This window comes from Schistocerca americana, chromosome 4 (genome assembly GCF_021461395.2).
Source record: "Schistocerca americana isolate TAMUIC-IGC-003095 chromosome 4, iqSchAmer2.1, whole genome shotgun sequence".
NCBI lineage: Eukaryota > Metazoa > Arthropoda > Insecta > Orthoptera > Acrididae > Schistocerca > Schistocerca americana.
In genome coordinates this window covers 257,119,191-257,144,674 of record NC_060122.1, presented here as the reverse complement: position 1 = coordinate 257,144,674, position 25,484 = coordinate 257,119,191, and the positions used below count along the sequence as shown (strand labels likewise).

Sequence of the window (25,484 nt, the reverse complement as noted above, 5' to 3'; positions counted from 1 at the left end):
GAAGCCCTACAATACCAGTAGGTGTTCATCCAACAAACTGTTGGTATACTTAAATTACTTACCAGTATCCAACTGATTAATATTATTTCTATGCTGTGGCTCTCTACTATGTATGTGATGATATTCACATTGAAAATTGGTCATAGATTTGAATTTAGCAAACCACAAACACACTGAACTTTCCTCCGTACCATCCACATCTCGACTGACATAGCCTGACCCAATGCTGCTACACAATTCGTTTTGTTCATCACCTGCATGTACACACCACTGAACATCATACTGCAGAAACTCTTTGCAATACTCCCCAGCACAGTGGAAGTTTCAGTTTTTTATTTTGTTTCTGTTAGCCACAATAAGTGGACATAACTACACCAAGACGTCAGAGACACACTGTACATAAGTACTGAAACTATGCAGTCAAGCTATGTTGGCATGACAGGATGTAAAAAAGAATCAGCAGCTTATAAACCTTTTCACATTTTATTACCCCTTTTTGACGTTTCGCCTTTCCCAGTTTCCTCTGTAATTTTATGTATTTCTTCCAATTCATATGGGCCTTTGACAGGGATTTAAATACTATTTCATAAAACCATACTAACAATATTTGAAACTGTTTCTGCCTGAATTTATCTTGTACGAACTGCATTTAGTGCTATTTACAAATTGCATTTTCCTTACCTTCACAGTTACTTAATAATTCTTCTGTGTTTATTTTCAGGTTGTTCCAGTGTGTGGTCTCTCCCCATCTATGGAATTTCTGGACTTGTGATGGAAAGCATACTGACTGCTTGCATGTCTTTCAAAGTACCTATTCATATACGTGGTTTGTGTTATCTTTTGTGGGTTTATCTCTGGGAATTCTCAACAGGATCCATCCTGAAAACATTTGGTGCATGTCCATGGGACTACTCAGAATTTACATACAATTTCAGAGGGCTAATAACATTTGAATATGCTCCTTTATGGTATGTTGTTTCTCTGCTGATGGAGAAAATCATAATCAACAAGGTGCTGCAACTACGGTGGGTGGTCCCACATATTCACAATGGTTCAGCCACAAAGCTGTGTGACTGAGGTCAGTTGTACTGGCTGTTAAGAAAAATTCATCCTGTGAAATATCTGCCAAAAATGGGTTGAAGTCCCGTTAATACCAGAGATTGGCAGTCTCATGAAAAACAAACAAATGTAATCAAATACAGTACTTAAACATTACCTTTTTGAAAACTTTAAGTGTAACGTCATAGAGCAACTTTAATACAAAATTGGCAGCTCTATGTTGTAAATATGGTATTGTGACATACGTGTACTTTCTTTCCTGAGAAGAGAAGTGTTTTACTATGCAAGTGAAGTCAGTAATCCATACCTAGAGCAAATATTTTAGCTGACCGACAGTATCTAGTTTGCTTCAAAAAACAATTTTGTACAATTCACATTGGTATGCTCTTGCTTGATAGATTACAGCCTTAATGCTTCCTCTCATTGTTTCACTTTCTTTTTTTTTTTTGTGTCTTTATTGGAGGTAAATGGTATTTATGTCCCACAGGTAGATAACATCATCATTCCACTTCAGAACTATACACTCTATCTATCAAATATTGATACAGTACAGATAAATATTAATAAATTTTCCTAAAATACATAAAATGAAGTTATAATAATTCAAACACATTTTCACAATGATACAATGATAAGTAAGTAACAAAGGTTCGATATGTAATGCAACCATACTACAAAAAAATATCAATACTTTAGCATTCAGTTTATAACTAATGTGCATATGCCTTATCAATAGCGTATAACATAATTTGCAAGTACAAGTATTTTAATTCATGTTGCTGTCCGCCCCAGTAGCTGAGTGGTCAGCGTGACGGATTGCCGTCCTCTGGGCCCGGGTTCGATTCCCGGCTGGGTCGGAGATTTTCTCCGCTCAGGGACTGGGTGTTGTGTTGTGTCCATCATCATTTCATCCCCATCCGGCGTGCAGGTCGCCCAATGTGGCGCCGACTGTAATAAGACCTGCGATATGGCGGCCGGACCTGCCCCGCGAGGGGCCTCCCGGCCAATGTCGCCAAACGCTCATTTCCATTTCCATTCATGTTGCTACTGATAATCCCTCAGAGAAAAAAAAAGTTAGCTTAAGGGCAGAAAACTGGAGAAAAATATTGTTATTTACAGTTTCAGCTGTATCATTAGACTCATAGTTTCATAAATTCTTCTTATCGAAAGAACTCTACACTCCTTTACTATTCAGTTCACAAATGGAGTGACAGTTACACTAGTGAAAAAAAGCAATTTATTTGCTCTGTTGTGTTTCCAGCATTACACTCAACTCTAAACAAATGAATAATGAAGTAATACATACAATAAGTAATAAAAACAGAAACAATGAGTCAAGTGACAAATATAAAATCACATCCAACAGTAACTCGACAGAACTAGAACACTGATTAAGAAAGGAAACTTCAGACACATCTGTCAAAAGCATCAGCTTACAAATAACTTTCTTCACAAGAAAGTGCAACATTGTTTCCAATTATACCAGTACCAGCTGCCAAAATGGAAAACATATGGTGGTCTGTTTCATTTTTCCATCATTTGTTCCTTGTATATACCTTCCTGTCTTCCTCATTTTCCAGTTATGCACACATACAACAAAATACACACACACACACACACACACACACACACACACACACACACAGAGAGAGAGAGAGAGAGAGAGAGAGAGAGAGAGAGAGAGAGAGAGAGAACATCCATATGTTACTGTTGATCACCTTCACAGTTATATTTTAGATTTTTCAGTGCAAGAAAGCACATTTCCACAACATTCAGTATGGAAGTCAGCAGCTGATTTTACTTCTGTATTACAACAACCAGAGAGCCTCTAACAATTATATTTCTTATGTGATTTAGCGTACGCAATATAAACAATATACATGTAATGTAATGTCCATTTTATCATTTCACTGGGCCTGAGACTTTCCATGATAATGAACAAGTTTAAATGAGTATTTTTGCATCAAGAATGTGGAAAAAAATTCAGTTGTTTAGCCATTAGCAAGTTCGCCTCAAAAATACTAAAAGTTCGCCTCAAAAATACTAAAATCAGATAAATCAAAAATGAATATTTCTCCAGATACATGTTTAATTGAAGAAGACATAAAGTTAAAGTATAAATTAAATCTGAATACTGCACTGGGAATTTTTAGGCATATTTCAAGTTTGTATAATTACTACAACTTTGAGACATTGTGTCCTGGTGAATTATTTAAATGAATATTTTGAATACTGTGCTTCATTGGGTAGCCGCTGGAAAAGAAGGTAACACGTAAAGGTGCAGAAAAGGGGCAGAGTAATGAATATCAGCTGTGTTTGGAGTACATGGGTAAGAAAATAATAGTAACTTCTGAATGAGCCATCTTTCGAATGATGCCCAGATTACATATATGTTTATTTTCTACCTACTCCAGAAGGTGAACAGTTTAAGGTCTAAGATTGTCTTTCTATTTCTTCAGTTGGGTGGATTATAATTTCAATTTTTTTTACAAAATTTTCATCCACTTTTCTCAGTTTCAGTTCAGTGAGATCACAACACATCATATTTAATGCCTCTTGTATATTAAGAACATTTTTCTGATATAGTATTGAAAAATGTGTATGGCAGAGATGTAATACTATTTTGTTGTATTATGAGACTGAAAAGATTATAAATGGAGTTAGCAACCTAATAATCTGAACAAATCAATGTGATAATGTGATTGAGAAATATTAATCAAGAACTCTAGAAAAAATTGTACATCAGCAATAACTTGAAAACATTATAACATTCTTGATAAAAATTCTAATGACTACTACTACAATATTTTTGGGTCACCATCAGAATGAAATAGGTTAGCCTGAGAGTATCCAATGAACATTTTTACATTCTTTTTCAATAAATTTTGCAACACGTTTTAGTCAGTTGTAGCATGTTCTCTAAATGAATCTATTTGTAGAATTGTTTGAAAATTTAAATATTATGGGAACAAAAGAAAATTATGATGTGGTCTTTATATCCACTGCATAATTTGTATCATATCTTACATTTTGTAAATGTTGTTTACTGTACTTTAATAACAAAATGTCAAAAAACCATGTTTGTTTTTCATTTCTTTTCAACTAAATTTAAGGAGCACTAAAAAAACAACCAGTAGTTCAGAGACTTTTTATGACAATCTGCTGTAAAAGAAATTGTGTAAAACTGAACAGACAGCACTATTAATTACTCTATTTCGAATATCTACCCTTACATCTCATAAATACAGATTTCTTACTCATCTCTGCTAGTTTATTTATTGTGGACCACATCCATAGTGCAGCCAAACAAGAAGGCAGAACATCTGGTAAATGTTGAATCTTTTGCTCTCCAACAGAATTCAAGCTACAAAGTTACTTCCTGATAGACTGAGAATATGTGACAGACTGGCCAAAGAGGCATAGAAGAGATATACTGACAGACTGAAGCTTTAAGTTATATCATCGCATTGATGACTTAGATGAAAAGAGCACTACATGTAGAAGGCTAATATCTAGGTTCAAATTCAATTTCAGGTCTCAGCTTTACTGTTTCAAAACACAAACTGTCAACAGTTAATATTTAATGACAAATCATCCTGTGAAATTGCAAATGTCTTACCAAACAGAAATAATCCATAAAAGTCAAAAACAAACGACCATTCCAATTACTTGGATCAAATATTTGGAGTTCACCTCCCAAGAAAAATCTAGGAACATCAGCTCACAACAAGTAATACTTTCCTCTCCTCTACTGCTAAGAGTATAGATTCTACAAGCTATGGACCAAATTTTCTGCCCATTTCTTCACTATAGTACAAAGTTGAGAAAGAAGCACATACAGACATGACAGACTTACTAAGCACTAATACAGACATAATAGACTTACTGAGATCAGTCCCATACCTGCTTTCCTGTGTTAAGTCACAAGGAATACTACCAAGAGTAATACAGTGTTTGACATACTGGGCTGATATTCTGAATAAATAACACTCAAATACACTTCCCACTATTCTGATCTAATTATTCATGGTTTCACAGATTACTTTGGCCTACTTCCACTTTGTTTCCGTGCGCAAGACAGAATTCCATTCATTTGCATTTACTAATGCAAATGATTGAAGATTCCACCTCTATTTCATTAGACAGTAATGTGGTATAGATATAGCATTTCTTCCTATTTGATAATTAAGAAAACAAAAAATACTGGATCACTGATAAATGATAATGACCGTAATTGTGATCCTTGCAAACTACCGACACTTTAGAAACTTCTCATGGGGTCTGTCTCTAATTCCTTCTATAATCAAAAGACTCTCTCCCCCCCTTTCTCTCTCTCTCTCTCTCTCTCTCTCTCTCTCTCTCTCTCTCTCTCTCTCTCTCTCTCTCTGTCACAATATTAGTTCCTTTATTGATTTATAATTCATTCATTCACACATCATATTCCATAAATCCCATCATGTAGGAGAACCTTCATTGATGTGGAATGAGCCAAACATTCACAAGCAGAAGTAGCCATTGTTGATTATTGCTGTGAAATATACTAACAAAAATTATGAATAGTCCTAATCTACCCAAACTGATACTTACAATAACTATTTCTGGATTACTTTATAAGTCTATGTGGTCCACCTCCATAGCAGTATGGTCAGCCTACCTGACTGTCATGTGGAGGACCCAAGTTCATTTTCCAGTACTGCCAGAAATTTTTTCTTGGTGGGAGGACTGGAACAGGGTTCATTCCACCTTGTGATGTCAGTTGAGGAGCTACTTGAATGTGCAGATCCCACTTTCCTCCAGACCACATTCACACGACACCACATGGCTGAAGATGAGACAGTGGTCTGTCAGTCCCAACTGACCCACCTGTGGCCAGAGTAGCAGAACTTTGCTTTTTTTGTATATGTACATCATGAGAAAAACAGCTGCTTTGAAAAAAGTCACTGCTCCTCCTTCTGTACTACTCAGCTGCTGTTATATCAAACAGTTCAAATAAAGCATTTATGTAACTATTCATGAAACACACTATATACTGAACTAGCTAATAAAAATATTAGAGTTAAGTGGAATTTACATTTTTGAGTCAAAGTTTTCAGATAAATCATAGAAGGAGTGGTTAGTGAGGTAGTCTTTTAATTTGTTTTTAAATATTTGAGAATGTTTCTTGGTGGGAGGACTGGAACAGGGTTCATTCCACCTTGTGATGTCAGTTGAGGAGCTACTTGAATGTGCAGATCCCACTTTCCTCCAGACCACATTCACACGACACCACATGGCTGAAGATGAGACAGTGGTCTGTCAGTCCCAACTGACCCACCTGTGGCCAGAGTAGCAGAACTTTGCTTTTTTTGTATATGTACATCATGAGAAAAACAGCTGCTTTGAAAAAAGTCACTGCTCCTCCTTCTGTACTACTCAGCTGCTGTTATATCAAACAGTTCAAATAAAGCATTTATGTAACTATTCATGAAACACACTATATACTGAACTAGCTAATAAAAATATTAGAATTAAGTGGAATTTACATTTTTGAGTCAAAGTTTTCAGATAAATCATAGAAGGAGTGGTTAGTGAGGTAGTCTTTTAATTTGTTTTTAAATATTTGAGAATGTTCAATTCCTTGTGCGATATCCACTGGCAAAATGTTAGAGACCCTTGCACTGGAATATAAAGCCTGCATAGAATGTGAAACCTAGAGAGTTTCTATGGAAATTGTTTCTGTTGCTGTTATTGTGACTGTAAACTGTTGAGTTCTTGCTAAAATCACTCTTGCTCGTATCCACAAATACCACTAGGCATTGACATATGTTGGTAAGTGTAAGGAAACCTATGTCACTGAAGAGGCTTCTGCAAGATGTTCAGTTGTCACCTTTACACTATATTCTTATTGCACACTTCTGTAGAATAAACCATCTTTTGTCTTAGCTGTAATGCTCCAGAACATTATACCAGAGAACAGAACTCAGTGGAAGTATGCAAATTATGCTAGCAGTCATGTCTGTAGGTCAACACAGTGAGAAGGATTTCTCAGTGCAAAACAGGCAGAGCTGAGTTTTATTGGTTAATTTACACACATGTCATTGCTACCTCAGTTTAGTACCCATCTGGATACTCACTGATATTACTTTTAGTACCTATAAGTAATTTTTATTTGTCTGAAACTGAAAAATATGATTTTTGCAAGCTCAAGTGTTAAGCTGTTGGCTGTAAACCTGTTGTAAGCCTGTTCCGCTATTCTGCTGGCTCTGACTGGTATGGATATGAATGGGCCCTTTATCAGCATACTTGTGTTCTCAACAAATATTAAAGTTTGGTAAATCATTAATGTACATCAAGAATAGGAATGGGGCTCTCACTGAATCTTGTGGTATACCGAAGTTAATGTTTCAGCACTCTGAATTTAGTCTTATTTCTGTTGTATCATTTGATAATGTTGGCCTCTGTTTTCTGTTTGTTATGATATGAGTCCAACCATGAAAGGGAGAAGACCTTTAATGCCATACCATTCCAGTTTCCCTCACAACATTTTATTGACTATAAAGTCAAAGACCTTAGCAAGACCACAGAAAATGCCAACAGTTAGTGTTTTGTTCAGTTCTACTGTAATTGAGTTTGTGAGATCATATGAAGGTGAGGTTAAAAAATTATCAAATTAGGAATATAATATTCTTTATTTATACTTCTTCACAACTTTGACACTACCTCCTCCAAAATACTCCCATTCACTAACCACACACTGCACTGTATGAATTTTTACTGCTGAAAGTAGTGTTTGAAGCTATCTTTTGAAAGCATGTTCATGGTCTTCATCACTTTTTCTTTCACAGCTTCAACTGTCTCAAGTCTTTTTCCTTTCAGTGCAGATGTCACTTTCAGGAACAGAAAAAAATCAGACAGAGGAAGATCTGGTGAGTATGGTGGATGTTCCAACACAGAGATCATGTGCATATTCAAAAACGACTTGACAAGCATCAAATTCTTGGCACAATTTTTGAAAAACCTTTTCTCATGCGAAAATGTTCAAGCAAAATGTGTCAAATTGCTTTTTTGTTGATTCTTACAATATCAGCAACCATGTGAATACTCAACTGATGGTCTTTTTGGATTAATTCTCACTTTTTTCAATGTTTTAGTCCTCTGTTGGCCTGAAGGTAGACCCAAGTATGACTCTTCAGTCTCTTATAGTCTCTCTTAGAACCACTTCAACCACGCACAAATTTGTGTGCAGGAAAAACATTCATCCCCAGTCCTTATTTCAGTAAAGTATGAGCCCCTGTGATGCTCTTTCTAACTTTCACTCAAAATTCCACATTAATCTGTTGTTCTTTCAAAATTTTTTGATGGGTTGCAGGTACTCAATATGACACAAATGAAGGCCACAGGCCGACTGAGAAGTCAGCTGGTGAATGGGTGGCAGGAATGTAAAGAGGACCACAAACGCTGACTCCATGGGGCTTGAGGTGGTCTGAGCCCCCTTAAAAATTCGTTTGGAGGGGTGGAGCAACCCCAGTAATTTAAGAAAATTATTAGTTATATTATGCTTTGTAAAATCACAAAATTATGTTGGAATTTTTAATTTTCCTTTTAAAATACATTCACTCAGTAATGAGTAAAAATGAATAATTATTATGGTAGTAAGCAGGTTAACTGAAAACAAGTGGTGTGAATCATGATAATGTTATGGTGCTGCAGGCACACTTAGAATATGTCCCGTGTGCGAACCTTTGGGTAAAGTCTGGCGCCGAAGGGCCAGCGCTGCGGCCACAATGACATCAAAAGGACTGGAGCAGAAGCACCTGGAACCCTCCACTGCGTGTCGCCTTGATGCTTCACGACATTATGACACAGCGGCTATATAAAGCCCACGCTGTTGTCGCAGTCATTCAGTGTGGATAGTTTCGTTCAGTGCATGCTGCAGACGTGTTTAGCGTTAAGACTTTAGTGTCTAGTAGACTATTTCATATTACTATTTTTTATTTGCTTACTTTAGTCTCTTAGTGTATGTGAATTAAGTTTGCAATGGATAAATTTGTTACCAAAAAGGCACACTTGGAAATTGATGATACTGCAAGTCATCCTCCAACAATTATTGTGTCATCAATTGCTTCGTCATCTTCAGGCGAGAACCGTTCACAGCCAAAACTTTGACAATCCGGTAAGGGAAGATCATTTCAGAAGTCTTGGTTGGTCCAATATACATGGCTAGAATATGAACCATCTACCAAAAAAGTTTTTGCAAAACCTGCAAAGAGGCAGTTGCTAAAAATCTGTTACAATTTTCTTCAGAAAAAGAAGATGCATTTACTTCCATAGGGTTTTCTAACTGGAAAAATGCTTTATAAAAATTCTATCGTCATGGAAATACGTTTATGCATAAAGAAGGTGTTCTGAAACTATATTCTCTAACTAACTGAAGTGTGGCCTCCCAACTGAATAAACAGTTAGATTTAGCTCTTGAGACAATTTTTACTACTGTCCAATTTCTATGCCAACAAGAACTAGCAATTAGAGGCCATGAAGATGTAAACTCAAATTTTTTTCAATTGTTGGAACTCCGAAAGAATGACATACCTGAGTTTGAAGATTGGTTTAGGCATCTGGGGTACAAGTGGACATCCCACGATATTCAAAGCAAGATTATTGACCTACTAGGAAAGTCTGTGTTGAGAAAGGTATTGGCTTCAATCAAGAAGACTGAACATTTTTCTATTATGGTTGATGAAACAAGTGATTCTTCGGTTGATGAACAAGTGTCATTTTGTATTCATACTGTCGATGATTCCTTAATCACCAGTGAAGACTTTATTGGCTTATACGAGACCCCCAACACTGAATCACAAACTCTGTTTAGTATTTTAAAAGATGTTTTTGTTCATCTTGATTTGTCAATGGATAACTTAAGAAGACAGTGCTATGATGGTGCCTCGAATATGAGAGGTAAGTTCAAGGGGCTAAAAGAGTTAGTTTTGGATATACAACCAAAAGCACATTATGTGCACTCTACTGCTCACAGTTTAGACTTCGGTAGACAGTCTCCGTGATCTTATGTCTATGAGGGAAATTATTGCTTTACCCAAGGACTTAATAAACACTGTAAGGGAATCCAACAAAAGGATGGGACTTTTCAGAAGCATACGCTGTGAGAACGCCAATGACCAAGATAGTCTACAACCCCTTTGCTCAACTCAATGGACTATGCGAGCTTCTAGTATCTTGAGAATATTGAAAAACTTTGAAGAACTTCTAGAGTTTTTTGAAACATTTTCTGCAGTGGACAAAACAGAGGCAGGTTACAAATGTGCAGGCTACCTTGAGACAATGTTACAATTCAAGACATATTTCTTATTACGTCTTTACCGCCATGCAATGAACCCAGTAGAGGATGACAATGAAAAAATTCAATGCTCTCATCTAAGTGTTGCCAATCTGGAAAAAATATATGACGGCTTGATTTCTATATTGACTGGAAGGCGTAATAGTTTTGAACACTTTTGGGAATTGTGTTTATAAGAAAGACCTTCACAAGTTGATGATTCTTTGCTTCCTCAGAATCGAAGTATACCAAAGAAGTATGAAAACAATGAAGCCAGCTCACCACACACTTTCAAAACCCCAAAGGAATACTACAAAACTATTTACATTGAAGTTTGTTAAATGGTGCAATCTTGCATTACTGAGTGGTTTGCTTCAATTGGACTCACACAGGTCATTGCAGTTGAACAAGAGTGCTTGCTTTTAGAAAACAGAGGTGAAACAAATTTGGAAGAATCAACTGAGTTTTTCAAAAATGACCTACACATTGAGAGACTGTGCTTACACTTGAATATGTTAGCCAATATCACTAATAAAAAACAACTGGTCTTAAAGAACATGTTTGATGTAAGAAAGTACATTACACAAGAGCCTGCAGTTGGAGGAATGTTATGTGAAGTAGTGAAGTGCATTAAGCTTCTCCAAGTAGTTCCAATCATGACAGCAACAGCAGAATGGTCATTTAGTTCCCTTAGACCTCAGAAGTCATATCTCCAATCAACAATGGGACGGAAGTGATTGAATAACTTGGCTGTTCTTCATGCTAACCGAGATTTTTGGGATGAATTGGATATGCGACCAGTCATCAACAACTTCATATTCAGTAATCCAGTCAAACGGTCGACATTTGCACTTTTTTAAGGACACTCTAGCCCTAATAATGGCATTTAGAGCAATATTAAAAATCTTTAAAAAATAGAGAATTAAATACAGACATAATGTTAAATTTTCAATTTCGAAATATTAGTACTAGTTTAGTACTGTATTACTATATTATTATGGTACTGTATTAGTTATTTTCAGATACTTAAATTTTTTAAGGTGTAAGACACAATTAAAACCCACTATTTACATACTTTTTGACTGAAAGTGTTAGGCATACTGTATTAACTTCATTAACTGTATTAAAGCATTAACTTTGAGATATTGTTTATATTTAATGAACCTGAGCCTTATTTAAAGTAAGTTTAAATTAGCTATTTCACTTATTAATCAAAGTACTATTACTTTGTGACAGCAATGTTTTATTCTTTGAATGACAGTTTAGGATTTATTTAAATATAATTTCAGTCTTTTCAGAGCTATATATTCACTGCTCTGTAATAGTCTATAAGCATGATTATTACTGTAAATTAAATTAGCTGTTTATGAAAATACCATGTGTGTGTATGTTTTGTTTCTTTTCTCAAAGCCAAAAAATGTGTCAGTCCTGTCGAGTTTCCCACAGTGTTGAGTTATTGAGAGTCCAATTTTCGGGGTTCTAATGTTGATTGTATGACTCTAAAATGCTTAAAAAAACTTCAAAACACACTATTTTTCGTCTAAAATTTAGAAAACTTCCCGGCGCAAGACCCCCCAATATGGACCCCACCCCCCCACCCCCCACCCCCAATATTTTTTATATAAGTTGGCACCCTTGAAGAGGACATGCCACATGACTCGGCACTGTAGTATTTGACCTTGATGTCCATGCTGGTTGTCTGTTAAAAAATTGGTCCACTTATTTTTTAGCTGGACATTATCAATAAAGACACATTTATGAAAACTAATAATTTATGCTTGGGTAGTTTTTAGCTCATTCATTAACCACAAAACTATATCTATAGTAACTATGGTATAATGTTCAGTTGAGGTAGACCTTATTTTATTATAAATTGTAGCTGTTTAGTTTTATTCTTCATACATATAGGGGATGAAATGTGTGATTTTTGTACCACACTACAGTCTTTTTATATAGATAAACAACCTATTTATGCTTATTCACCAAAATATCCCTAGTATTATAATCTGCACTCATTTGGGCTCCAGATTATCCACATTCTTTTTTAAATTTTGGAAGCCTTGTGTGTGATGAAGTGCAGGCATATAACATAGATAGGAAGTTAGACAATTCACTATGCTATTTTACTCTGACTTAGGTGACATAACTGCAAAAGAAAACTTAGACATATATAAGCAAAGGCAGCACAAGCAAAATAGGGACACTGTCACTTGGATGTAGTGATCACAACACTGTTGGTTATATAGATATTTTAAAAATATCTGTTTTGGTCATAAAGCACTTTTATTAACATTTGACCAGTTTCAATGAATTATGAAAAGCACTGCAGGTTGAGTCTAATGTTTATGTCACATTAATTCACACTGGTGTCCTGTTCATAGCCAAGCATTTTCATCTCTGATTATAGTGCACAAGGTACTGAAACCAGTCATATATTAACAAAAATGCTTTGCAATCAAGGCAGAGAAAAATGTATTACTAGAAACAAAATCAGTTAGCAAAGTAATAAACAAAAACACAGATACAATCAACGTGCTAGTGAGGATTTCAATAGCCTTAAAACTTGTGCAGCAAAGACAATTGACCAAGCATCCTATTGGTTCAAGGCAAATGGATTCCTGCTGAATGAAAACAAAACACAGCAGATGGTCTGTAGTCTTAGAGACAAGCTTCTGTCAGACGATCCAAGTTATGTCAAATTTTTGGGGGTATACATTGATGATAAATTATCTTGGGGTCAACATGTACAATATATTAGTGGTAAATTGTCTAGAGTTATTTACCTGTTAAGGCGACTTATGGATTGTGTTCCTGAAAAATATGTTAGAACATCCTATTTTTCATTCTTTCAGAGTATAATAACATATGGAATTATTTTGTGGGGGAACTCTAGCTGTGTACACGACATATTAATACTGCAAAAAAAAGCTATTAGGATAATCACTGGTTCTGCATATAAGGCACACTGTAAACCATTGTTCTGTGAACAGAAAATCATGACTGTTATAAACTTGTACATATACTATGTTCTAATTTATACGAAGAAGAAATTACCAGAAACAAAAACCAGAGAAAATGTACACAGCCACAATACAAGAAAGAATAGGTGCCTCTATATTCCTTACCACAGGTTGTCAAAGTCACTCAACAGCTACGAAATCATGGGGTACAAATTATTTAATAAACTTCCTCAATCTGTTCAAGAATTACCTGAACAATTATTCAAACAAACAATTCATGACTGGCTAGTCCTCCACCCATTCTATGAAATAAGAGAATTTATCAACTGTAATATAATACTATAATGTTAACAAGAAACCTGTTGTTTCTTTCAAACTATTAATTGTATTTTAGTATGTATATGACGTTGTCTATTGCTGTAATGGCCGAATGACAATAAAATTATTATTGTTATTATTATTATTATTATTATTATTATTATTATTAACAGTAACATTATTTGCTGTAACTAAAAATCATTGAATATCATTTAATGGTACCAAACATTGAATCCATAGTAAGAAAAAAAACAGGTGCTAAAACTAACAGAGATGTTAACAACAAATAAACAGAAACTTATTTTACAGCTAGTAACACTGTCAAAATACAAGAAATACTACACCTAAGCAAGAAAACAACAACAAAAATTGTTAGACTTGTAATATCCTACACAAAATGATTACATAAATTATGAAAGCCAAAGATTCTTTTCTTAAAGATATCATAAATATTTTTTTGATACAGAAATATTCCCAATTTATCTCAAACAATCAGTAGTGAAACTCTACCAACGGAAACTCTAGGTAGGAATATCAAGAATGTAGGAAAAGATAGATTACTACTTACCATAAAGAAGGTACATTCAGTTGCAGATAGATACAATTAAAAGACACTTACACAAAGTGTATATCTTTTCTCAAATATATTGTAAATACTTTTTGGTACAGAAATATTTCCAAATGTTATTACTTGTCAGCGTTATTTATGAAAGTTAAAATTAAAAGACAGACTGTCTTATTGAGCACACTGGTGTGCTCACGAAGACACTAAACTAGCATTCAGCAGAAGCAAGATTTAAATGTTCACCCATCCACCAAGATTTATGCTTTGTTTTATTTTCCTAAACCATTTATGGTGAATACTTGGCTGGTTTCTTTTCAAATAAGACAGTTGGTTTTTTCCCATATTTGTCCTGTTTATTCCCAGAATCTACTTCTAATGATCTCACTGTTTAGTAGGATGTTAAACACTAATCTTTCTTACTCTCTTACTGTCTATTTTCTAGTATGAATATAGAATACAGTTCAGAGTACAAACTGGATCCAGGAATGAATGCACTGAACAATTAAGATGTCATTTTTTTAAAGTAATTTTTCATTTTATAAATAATAGATAACAAATCTGTGAACTGGTTCTGATCAATAAAAGGTCCTTGACATTATCAAGTATATAATAACTGGCCTACTTACTGATATTGTGATACTTTGGCAAATTTGTGTCTAAAATTTTACTATCCTTTTAACAGCAATTGTTGCACTTCCTCTTTTACAACATCAGTTTGTTTATTAATGGGTGAAATGAAACAGATCTGCAGCAAAAGTCTAAGTAATAAGAGAAGAAGCAGGAAAAGGATTTTTACAAATGCTTGACAGTTAATGGTTAATTTTTAAAAAATAGAAAAAAACATTAACTTAACCATGTGAAGTGTTAGAAAGACCACAAACTTAACCAAATAACATAAGGTAAGTCTTCTCTCTGGTTCAGTTTATGATGAAACACATAATGATAAAAAATACAAGCAAACAAGGTGACACTTCAAAAACCAAAAATACAGCCACTGCTCATTACTTTCATAACTACCCACATGATGATCAGCTTGCAGTTCATACTTTTCACTGTTTTTTTGCAAAATCAGGCCAGTAATTCACATGGTCTCCAAAGAAGATAACCTATTTATACAAGTGGTAATAAAATGACTTTTGTGACTGTAAATATGTAACTGATGGTGACAACTGGCATTAAGTAGCAGCATAACAATGACTGATTTTGATTGACTCTCACTGACTACCTGAGAATAAATTTTAGTGACTGATCCAGCTCAGTCATGGCATGATGATTTTTCTCCCCCTCCCCAAAAACAGATAGATTTTGTGTATGCATAAGTGATTACATATACATGATACAAATACAAGTGTACTTAGTAAAACAACAGAATTGGGTTTACATCATAATTTATTACAAATATCCAGATTTTACCTAACAAAATTTATAAAGATTTTAATGCAATTTAATGTTAATATTCACTCAAGGAGTATGAGCACTTATCAATCAGGAATGATTTCAGTTTCACTTTGAATAATTTTCCTTTGTAATACCTTATAGAGATCAGCAATTTATTATACCATATGTGGCCATTAATGCCTGGACTATGGACTTTTGTTTAGCTCAGTTCTTTGCCTATAGTACATTCTTCTATTGTAGACTTGGATATTAGAGCACATGATTGCTTTGTTTTGATGTGTCACAAAAAATGTAATTAAATTGTAAAGATACAGTCAATAGATTGTGAGGCATTTATGATGTACAAAGATTTTTCTGTGGGAGTCTCTGTGCCCAATTCCATGAAAAATTGTGATTGCATTTTTCTCTAGCATTAATATTCTGTTAGCATGTATGCCAGTAGCATAGCCCTATATCTCTATCCCATAATTAATCTGTGCAAAAATTGTCCCATAATAAATTGTTTTTAATGTCTAATCAGAAACTTCTTTTGATAGCTCACTAATTTGATATACTAGTGAACTACTGACACTATCGAATATAAAATTGATAATTATAGTTTACCTATTATAGATTTTCATCTGGGGAATACCTAGAAATCTACAGTCTGCTGTGTCTACTGCTTCAGTCCATCTACATTACTGACAGAGGTTTGGTTGGAATTTGTGAGTTTAAATGGCAATAACTGTGATTTGCTGAGGTTGTTCTTTGATGTGGTCTTCATTCTGAACACAGCTCTCCATAATACTCTGTCCTGTCCAATTCTCTTCATCTTCAAATAACTGTTGCAACTTACTGATACATCCTTCTGAATCTGCTTAATGTATTCATCTCTTGGTCACCCTTTACGATTTTTACCCCCCCCCCCCCCCACACACACACACACACACACTTCCTTCCAAAACTAAATTGATGATCCCTTTGCATCCCAGAATGTGTCATGTCAATGGAGTCATTCTTCTAGTCAGGTTGTGCAACAAGTTTCTCCCCATTTCTACTCAGTACCTCTTCATTTGTTACTTGATTTAGCCATCTAATTTCCAGCATTTTTCTGTAGCACCACATTTCAAAAGCTTCTATTCTCTCCTTGTTTAAGCTCTTTTATCATCAAGAAAGACTTAAATCAATATTTGATGTTAACACATTTGCTGATACTAACCTTCAACCCTTGATCCTGGAAACAAGTAGTCCCACACTTGCAACCAATATTAACTCACAATTTTGTCTGCCAAGAAATAACAGTGAGGTATCATTTGCACAAGTTCCCAATTAGGAATCAAAAGGTGGCTCTGTATCATTACTGTACACAAAAAGGAGGAATTGGCACAAAACTGAATCTAGGTACACCTTTTGTGACTGTTTCAAATCTGGATTTGAAATTTATGACCTGATCACCGATTTTTTAAGCAGCTTTGTACACTGTTTATGGTTAACTAGGTATGTAGTAGGAATTTGCTTGGATTTGGCATTTATATTGTAGTTCTCAAGCTTACTTAAGACTAACTCGTGCTTTACCTGAGTCAAAAACTATAGTGAATTCTAGATATGTGCCTACTGTTTGCATTCCTTGATCAAGGACCCCACATGCTTTATTATGAAAATCTGTAATTGGTGTCATAGTGCTGTGATCCTTTTGGAAGCTATGCTGTCTGTTTGTTAGTAACTTATTTTTCAGGAAATAACCACTAAGTTGTGTCAGCAATACAATTTCAAAAACTTTACTGAAGATGGGTATTATTGATACAAGCCTGAAGTATGAAACGTCTTATTGGATTCTTTTTTGTGCACTGGTTTAACTGCACTCCATTTCAATACATATGGGAAGTCATGTTCTCTGACAGTACAGTCAATCAGATGAATAATTATTTTAACTGAATCTTTATTACATTTTTTAATCATAACAATACACAAACCATCCTAACCTGATGTACTTCCTATTCACTGACTTCTAAGAATTCAAAAAGTGGTTCTTCAATAGGGCAGGGCTTTAGCTTACCACTCACATTTGTGGGATTAACTGGACTGACAGCTGCAGATATAAAATATTTATGAAACCACTGCAGACGTCATTCAGATCTTTAATTATGTTTCCTTCACATCTGATGTTTGCAATTTCAGTTTCTGGCATTTGACATTGCAAAATTTATTTACTATTTTCCATGAAGTCTTGGGTATATTGGCTGATTGACCTATTTAACTGCCGTATATCTGTTTTCTTACATTTAAGATCTCTTTCTGAAAGATATTTTTTCCTTCATTGTACTTATCCCTGAAAATTTGCAACTTTGTTTACTTGTGTAGCACATGCAGCTCCTGGATATTTTGCCTGAATTTGATCATCTGTCACTATGATGTTTTTTGCACTATGGTTATAGGTTACTACTGTCTGTATTTCCTTAACAGAGCAGAATGAGTCAAAATGTCTTAGTATAATGTCATAATATTTGGGCTGTTTGCTTTCTGACCCTGTAGTCTGGTAAATCAAATCCCTATCCTCCATAGGTAATTTATTTTTGATGGTATAAATATTGCACCTTTTAGAATTCATTTATTTTCCACAACTTTTGTCATTTTTGAGATACTTGAGTTTACATGCTCCAATTTGTGGTCAAAATAGTTAAAATCCACATATCTGCACCTAACACCATCTTTAACATGTTTACTAAGTTCAAAGCAATCTATTCCACTAGAAGTGCACTTTGCTGCTCTGATGTCAGTATTTACTACAGTTATAAGATTATATGAGTTAAGAGTATCTTTTAAACTCATATTAGCCACAGTGCAAGATTTTGCCTCAGTATTCAGACCGTGAAGTACAGTGAGAACACTGGGACCACATAATTCCAATTTTCAGCCAAATATGTCTATGAAACTCCCTACTTCAGCCTTTAGCAATGACAAATACCAATAATTTTATGTTTTCTCATAACCTTTCTGCACCATTTGGTGGGAAATTCAATGGCTGTCACTTTGATCAATTTTTGTTTGCTGTAATTGTCTAAACAGTTTGTTTTCTTAGGCTTGAGATTCTCACCAATATAAATTGCCATTCTACCACCCTTATGTTGCTTTCTGGTATAACTGTTTGCTAAGAAGTAGCCCACTAGTTTACAGTAAATAATTTTATCAGGTTTTAATTCATGTTCAGTAAACACTAATACATGAGGTGAGTTTTCATTTACAAAAGGCTGCAATTCATTAAACTTATTTCTAAGGTACTGTATATGTAGGTGCATGAGTCTTAGGGTATTTTTAACTGGTCACTCTGGTTAGTTGCCTTTGCAAAGCATTCAACTGTTTCACTTACATAAGTACAGGATCTGGGCATCAAGGGTGAGTTTGTTCCTGTTCACTGCCCATGATGCATTTCTGGAACTACTACCTAACATGTATGTCTGTCTAGATATAATAGAAGATGCTGAGGAGCCTTCCTTCTCCATACAGTCCTCGAAGTTGTGGAACTGTGTGGTGATGCAGCAACTGGAACTGTATACTCTACAACATTTGATTGATTAATTGATGCTGAAGAGTCTGCAGCTGTTAATACCAGAACTACTGTTGTTCATATAGATAGACTTGGCAAGCTGTCCACAGACAATAAAAGGAATTTGTAATTTTGTTTGACTCTGCAATAAAAAAAGACACTTTAGGCTCCGGGTTTTATTAGTCTTCAGCATCTTCTAGCGGCACTACTTGTGCCTTGCCTTTAGAGAATTACTTTTGCTGCAAACTTACCTTCTTACTTGACTGTTCATCACTGTCACTGCTGTAGTTCCATTTGGTCACTTGCATCTGGATCCTTCCCTGGTGACTTGATGAAGTTTGAGTGAAAGCTTAATGGACACTGACTTGTGGCATTGTCTACATTTCCTATTTAAAGACTTGCAAAGGATATTTCGTACAAGTTACTTACAGAGCTTTAAAACACAGTTTCATGTCAACATACTGTACTATTTAATGTTGTTTATTCTTGTCACAGCTAAATTTGATCAAGTAAATGGAAAGGATGCTGCTACTTTGAAAAAAGATGCTGCCTCCTCCATTATACTACACAGCTGCTGCTTATCTGCTAATGGTAGCTTAATACTTAATTGGTCACAATGGCATTTTTCAAAGGAAGTATTTATCTATGTCTGTAAATTTTGATTCTGTTTGTAGTACATTCCTACCTGTTGTAAGGCTTTGTCATAAACACTGCTATTTATCATGTAGCTAATGGAACTTTTCAGTCTCTGAATCTAGGCATTCAGGTGATTTGTGGAAAGATTGGCTAATAAGGTATGTTTTTAATTTTCATTTCAGATGATTAGAATGTCTGATTTCTTGCTTTATGCTGGACAGGAGTTTGTCGAATATCTTCCCACAAATGTACATAACTACATTCTGAACTCTAGATACGGAGGCAAAGGCATTTAAAAATTATTTTTGCATCTTGTATTGTGACTGTGAAAATTACAAATCAACTAAAAATTATTTTCTAGTATCAACCAGAAAATCTGTTAATGAGTGAACATATTGGAAAGTGGCTATAAGAATTCCAAGATTCTTTAAAATGCTTCTACAAGATTAATGGTTATCTACTTGTGTGACGCATCTTAGAATATTGCTCAAATGTATACAACACATCCCACACACAACCAACATGAGATATTAAATATATTCAGAGAAGAGCAGTACAAATGGTCAAGTTTGTCTGACTCATTAGAGAGCATCAAAGAAATGCTGAGAAACCTTGATTGGCAGACACTTGAAGATTAATGTAATTTACCCTGTGAGAGCCAACTTCAAGAACCAGTATTAAGCAAAGAATCTAGAAATATACTTCACACCCTAGGTATTGCTCCCACACAGACTGCAAAGAGAAGATTAGACTAATTACAGTGGACACAGAAACATTTAAGCAGTCATTTTTTTCACATTCCATACATGATTGGAATGAAAAACATCTATAATAAGGTGCAATGCTAAGTTTCCTTGGACATACACTTCACAGTGGTTTGCACAGTATGTAAGTATGTGTACATTTGCTTTATACACCTTTCTTACTGATAACTTCTGCTGAATAAACACTTTACTTATTTTAGGTTATGACATAATCTCTTCATCATAAAATGAAAATGGTGATCTAATCTTGCTGCTGTTAAAACTAGACTAAATATAAACAGTTCAGATGGATAGTGTAGCTCTGATAATCAACTTTTTTTTCTTGTCCTGGGCTTGTCACATAAATAGGATTTGCATGAATAATTCATTTAACGTGATAAGTGAACTCAGTTAAAGACACAACTTTACACTTTTCATAACATTTTATTACTCAAATTGATACAGGTGGTCTGTCACAAATATCAGATCAACAGTAGACTGGCAGGTCCATAACTCTCACACTTATATGCATATTCAAACAACTACTTGATTGTTAGTAATACAATTTTTAAAATTTATGACATAAGCTTACAGCAGTTTGATACACATACAAAAAATTTATAATTGTTCTTATTTGCTCCATGAATACAGTTTGCCCGGAAAACAATATTATGACCTGTATTTACATCATACCTGTAGAACCAGCAATAATTTCAATACATTCATTAATTACTTGATGATGAAATTAAGTACCGTGTCCCTACCACATTTTCAATACATATGTGACCAGGGCTTTTTATCAGTATTAACAGTAAATCTGTCTTTTTCAGAGAAAGAATCTTTTGGTGATTTGTAGAGCCTGGATTTATGTAATTACATATTCTGTTCCTTTACATCAAACTAAAATTTCAACAAATTACACTGGAAGGACTCCTTTTTTACAAAGTTTTAAATCACATATTTTTACATATTTTAAGGTGCAACACATATTTCACACTATACTAAATAATTTTACACATTTAAATATTATTGTGGAATTATTATACATTTTGTTGGTCCAATACATTGTCATTACATAACAAAAAATGAAAAAGAATTTTAAGTTTTATTATTGTGTTTCTCATACTGATGTCAACCCATTACACTCAAAACTAAACTGCACAAGTTAGATGCAGACAACAATAACCATTTAAAATGTTTTTCAGTGTGTAACCATCAATTGCATCTAAGTTAACGAAGACACTAGCTGTGTTCTTCATTGTGATCAAAGCTGAAAACATGAATTTCTATTGACCACTGACTGTAAATTAGTCCTCCACCACACTTGTGATAAAGGTATATAATGTACAATGAAATCTCAAGCTGAACAACATTTATGAAGCATTCTATGTATTAGGAATAAACAATGGATTTCTTTATAGAAACAGGTTCCACTTACATAGTTGCAGGGACAGCCTCCATTACCTAACAATGAGTTTTACGAAGAAATGAGCTTTGCATTGGTTGCAGGTAACGTGTCCTGGAATGAAATTCAGGTACCCAAATTTAAACATATCCTACAGAAATACTACAACCGCAACATTTCCAATGAGTCCACTCTCAGTGAGAATTACCTGGATTCTTGCTATGTTTACATCTTAGAAAAAGTCATTGCTGAAATTGGCAAATCATGTATACAGATTTTTTCCAATGAGAATACACTTCATCACTAATCCAATTCTGTAAAATTAAGGTGGAGGGGAGAAAGGAAAGAAAAAAAAGGATATATTGATGTCAGCTGCATCGGGGTTTCTCGCAGAATCAGTGGCAATGAGTGAAAATATGTGTCGGACCGGAATTTGAACCCAGGACCTCCTGCTTACTATGTAGTTGTGTTAATCAGTGCAGCATTCAGAGACAATGTTTACTACAATTGCACAGACTATCTCGGCACGCTCCCTGTGGTGACCCTTATTCCCACCTACCTCCATGCCCTCCATGCTCACTACTTCAAGATTCCCACATCAGGTCAAATGGAATTGTGCATCCACTCTGATAGTGGTAGATTCATTGCCCATTGAAGGAAATCAATTATATGAATGCCTGGCATTCATATAACCTAATTGTGGGCAAGTTGGACTCTGAGGCTGCATCTGAACCCTACTTCATTTATTGTAACACTTAAGAGGTGACAAATGGTTCAACAATTGCTAGATTCATTAATGGTGTATTTTATGTACTATGGCCAGATGGCATAAAAGAAAAGAGGGTCCTATTGGTGTATGCCGATGCAGTTTCATATATGTTGAAATCAGGAAAATCGCTTAATATATTTTATGCAAACTTTGTGTATGTTACACATATGGTTCACGCATTGTAACCAGTGGCAGAGATAGTTAGACATCAATTCCCCTAAGAAAATACACTGATATCAGCAATGAAGAAGGTTTTTAGAAATGTTCTTATCCAGTACAACGCTACAAGCATCAGCTGCCTGATGTACCTGTATCTCCAGAGCCATTGATAACAAGATGGGCAACATGGACTGAAGCTGTGATTTTCTACAGTAAGCACTTTGAAGCTGTGAAATCAGTGATGGAGAACTTTCCTTCTGATCCTGCTGTGTCAGTGGGTGAATCCTTGTTGGCATTCAACAGATCTAAAGTGCTCAGTCCAGTTTCATACATCACAAGTCACTTCAGCTGGCTTCCCAACAATATCCAGAAACTGAAGACTTCAAGTATGCCTCTGCAGGAGGTTTTGGGAATAATAGAAGAAGCAGTTCAGAAAGTCAGTGTTGTATCAGGTTAGTGGTGTAGTTTCCAGTAAACTGCAATTTGTGCTGAATAAGAACCTTGGATACTCAAATCTTGTTAATTTGTCTCACTTTTTAATGGTGAAATTGTGCAACCCCCCTGAGAATATTATTCTTAACACAATCTCCTATATAAATATGTGTCATTTACTTCTTGTGAAGCTGAACCATCTTTCCCTATATGTAAAAACATATTGTCAGACACAAGACTATGCATGGCAACAGAACATTTGGGAAAGTATATTATACTTAATTGTGCATCCCATTCCAATGTGACTTAAATGCTTGAATAGGAGATGCTTGTACTCCAATACTTTGCAGCAGAAGAGATCTGCTTAAGAATAAACAAAGATGTCTGACTAGCATATCTGTGAACTTATATTTTCTAGAATAAAATAAAATTTTGGATTTTAGATATAATTACTTCATTACATAACTATTTACATATTTCACCAATTTCTGTTGCATATTTATGTACATAATTCTTAATATATGAGGGGGGACCCAAAAGCAACCGGACTCCGAAGGCACTGCCACTCGTAGACGTAGTGCAGGGTTCTCACGCTAGATGGTGTTAGTAGAGACCTTCATGAAACAGCTGTGGAGATGGTTTCAGTGTAGAGCTGAACATGCAAGTGTGGTATTGTGTGTCTCTGACTGTCGGCGGGTTACCTCTGTGAAGTCGTTATGGCAACTTTAAAAGAACAAAGAGTGTGTGGGAAATTTTGTTTCCTGCTGAAAAAAACTGCAATGGAGACACACCAAATGCTTCAGGAACCTTTCCAGGAGGAGGCTATGAGCTGCACATAGGTTTTTGAGTGGTTTGGGTGCTTTAAACGTGGTGAGATGTGTGTTGAGGCCAAGCTCATTCTGCACGCCCTTCTACATCGCGAAATAAGGAGAACATTGGAAAGGTCCGCCAAAAGATAAACGAGGATCATTGCCAAACGATCAACCAAATTTCAGCAGAGACAGAAATCAGTTGGAGCTCGTGCCAGCGGATTTTGAGTGAGGATTTGCACATGAGACGTGTTACTGCTAAATTTGTTCTGCGCCTTCTCACACAGGAGCAAAAAACCATCCACATGAATGTCTGTTAGGACTTGAAAACAGAGATTGCACGTGATCCAAACTTCTTGAACAAAGTCATTACAGGGGATGAGAGTTGGTGTTAAGAGTATGACCCAGAAACCAAGCAAGTGTCAAGCCAGTGGAGGACTCCCAACTCTCCCAGACCAAAAAAAGCAAGGCAAGTGAGGTCAAATGTGAAGACGATGATCATTGTCTTTTTTGATGTTCGTGGAATTGTGCCTCGGGAATTCATACCCCTGGCCAGACTGTTAACCATCACTTTTACTTGGATGTTTTGATTCGTCTGTGAGAGGATGTGAGAAGGAAACCCCCGGAACTTTGGCGATCAGGTGACTGGTTTCTGCATCACGACAACGCTCCAGCACACACGGCCTTACGAGTGACCCATTATTTGGCATCTCAGAGGTGGGCTGTCATTCCCCACACTCTGTATTCGCCAGACCTAGCCCCATGTGACTTTTTTCCTATTTCCAAATGAAAAAATGCTAAAAGGGGAGCATTATGACGATGTTGAGGCGGTAAAAACAGCTTCGCAAAGGGCACTGGAAAATATCAAACTTGAAGAGTTCCAAACATGCTTCCAACAGTGGGGAAAGAGACTTTACAAGTGCATCGCATGTAATGGAGAGTATTTTGAACGTGACTGAAGTAATTTTGTAAAAAGGTTCATCAATAAATTTTTTATGACAACAATCCAATTTCTTTTGGGTCCCCCCTCATATTACATACAAACTGGGCTCTAGTGATTTGTTGGCATATGTTTGGTTTCCTTGTTTTAGAAACTCTCATAATTATTTAAAAAATAGTGAATTTAGTTACGTGCATAAGTTATACTGATTGATAATAGAAGTACATGTGTCAATCCAGACTTTGTTTCATGCATTTTGAGTGATAAATGGAAGTGAGTCGTATCATGTAACATTATTTCATTCTTTGCTAATTGGAACACAATGTGATAATTTAAGATGTTCCTACCAATTGACCGAGTTCTGTAGATTTGATATATTGGTATTTCGCTGAAGAGCCAAAGAAACTGTTACATCTACCTAATATCATGTAGGACCCAGGGAGCATGCAGAAGTGCCT

The 25,484-nt window shown here is 35.3% G+C and overlaps 1 protein-coding gene across 1 annotated transcript in view; it reads left to right on the top strand.

Annotated features, from left to right (window-relative positions):
- The window catches only part of LOC124612610 (transmembrane protein 229B-like), a 175,894-nt gene extending 174,062 nt beyond the window's left edge, over positions 1 to 1,832 (top strand). Inside the window, exon 3 of the mRNA XM_047140903.1 lies at positions 722 to 1,832. Within this exon, the coding sequence (XP_046996859.1) occupies positions 722 to 1,077 (356 nt within the window). The 3' untranslated portion in view covers positions 1,078 to 1,832. The remainder of the gene's footprint in view (positions 1 to 721) is intronic.
- Positions 1,833 to 25,484: the final 23,652 nt, after the last annotated feature.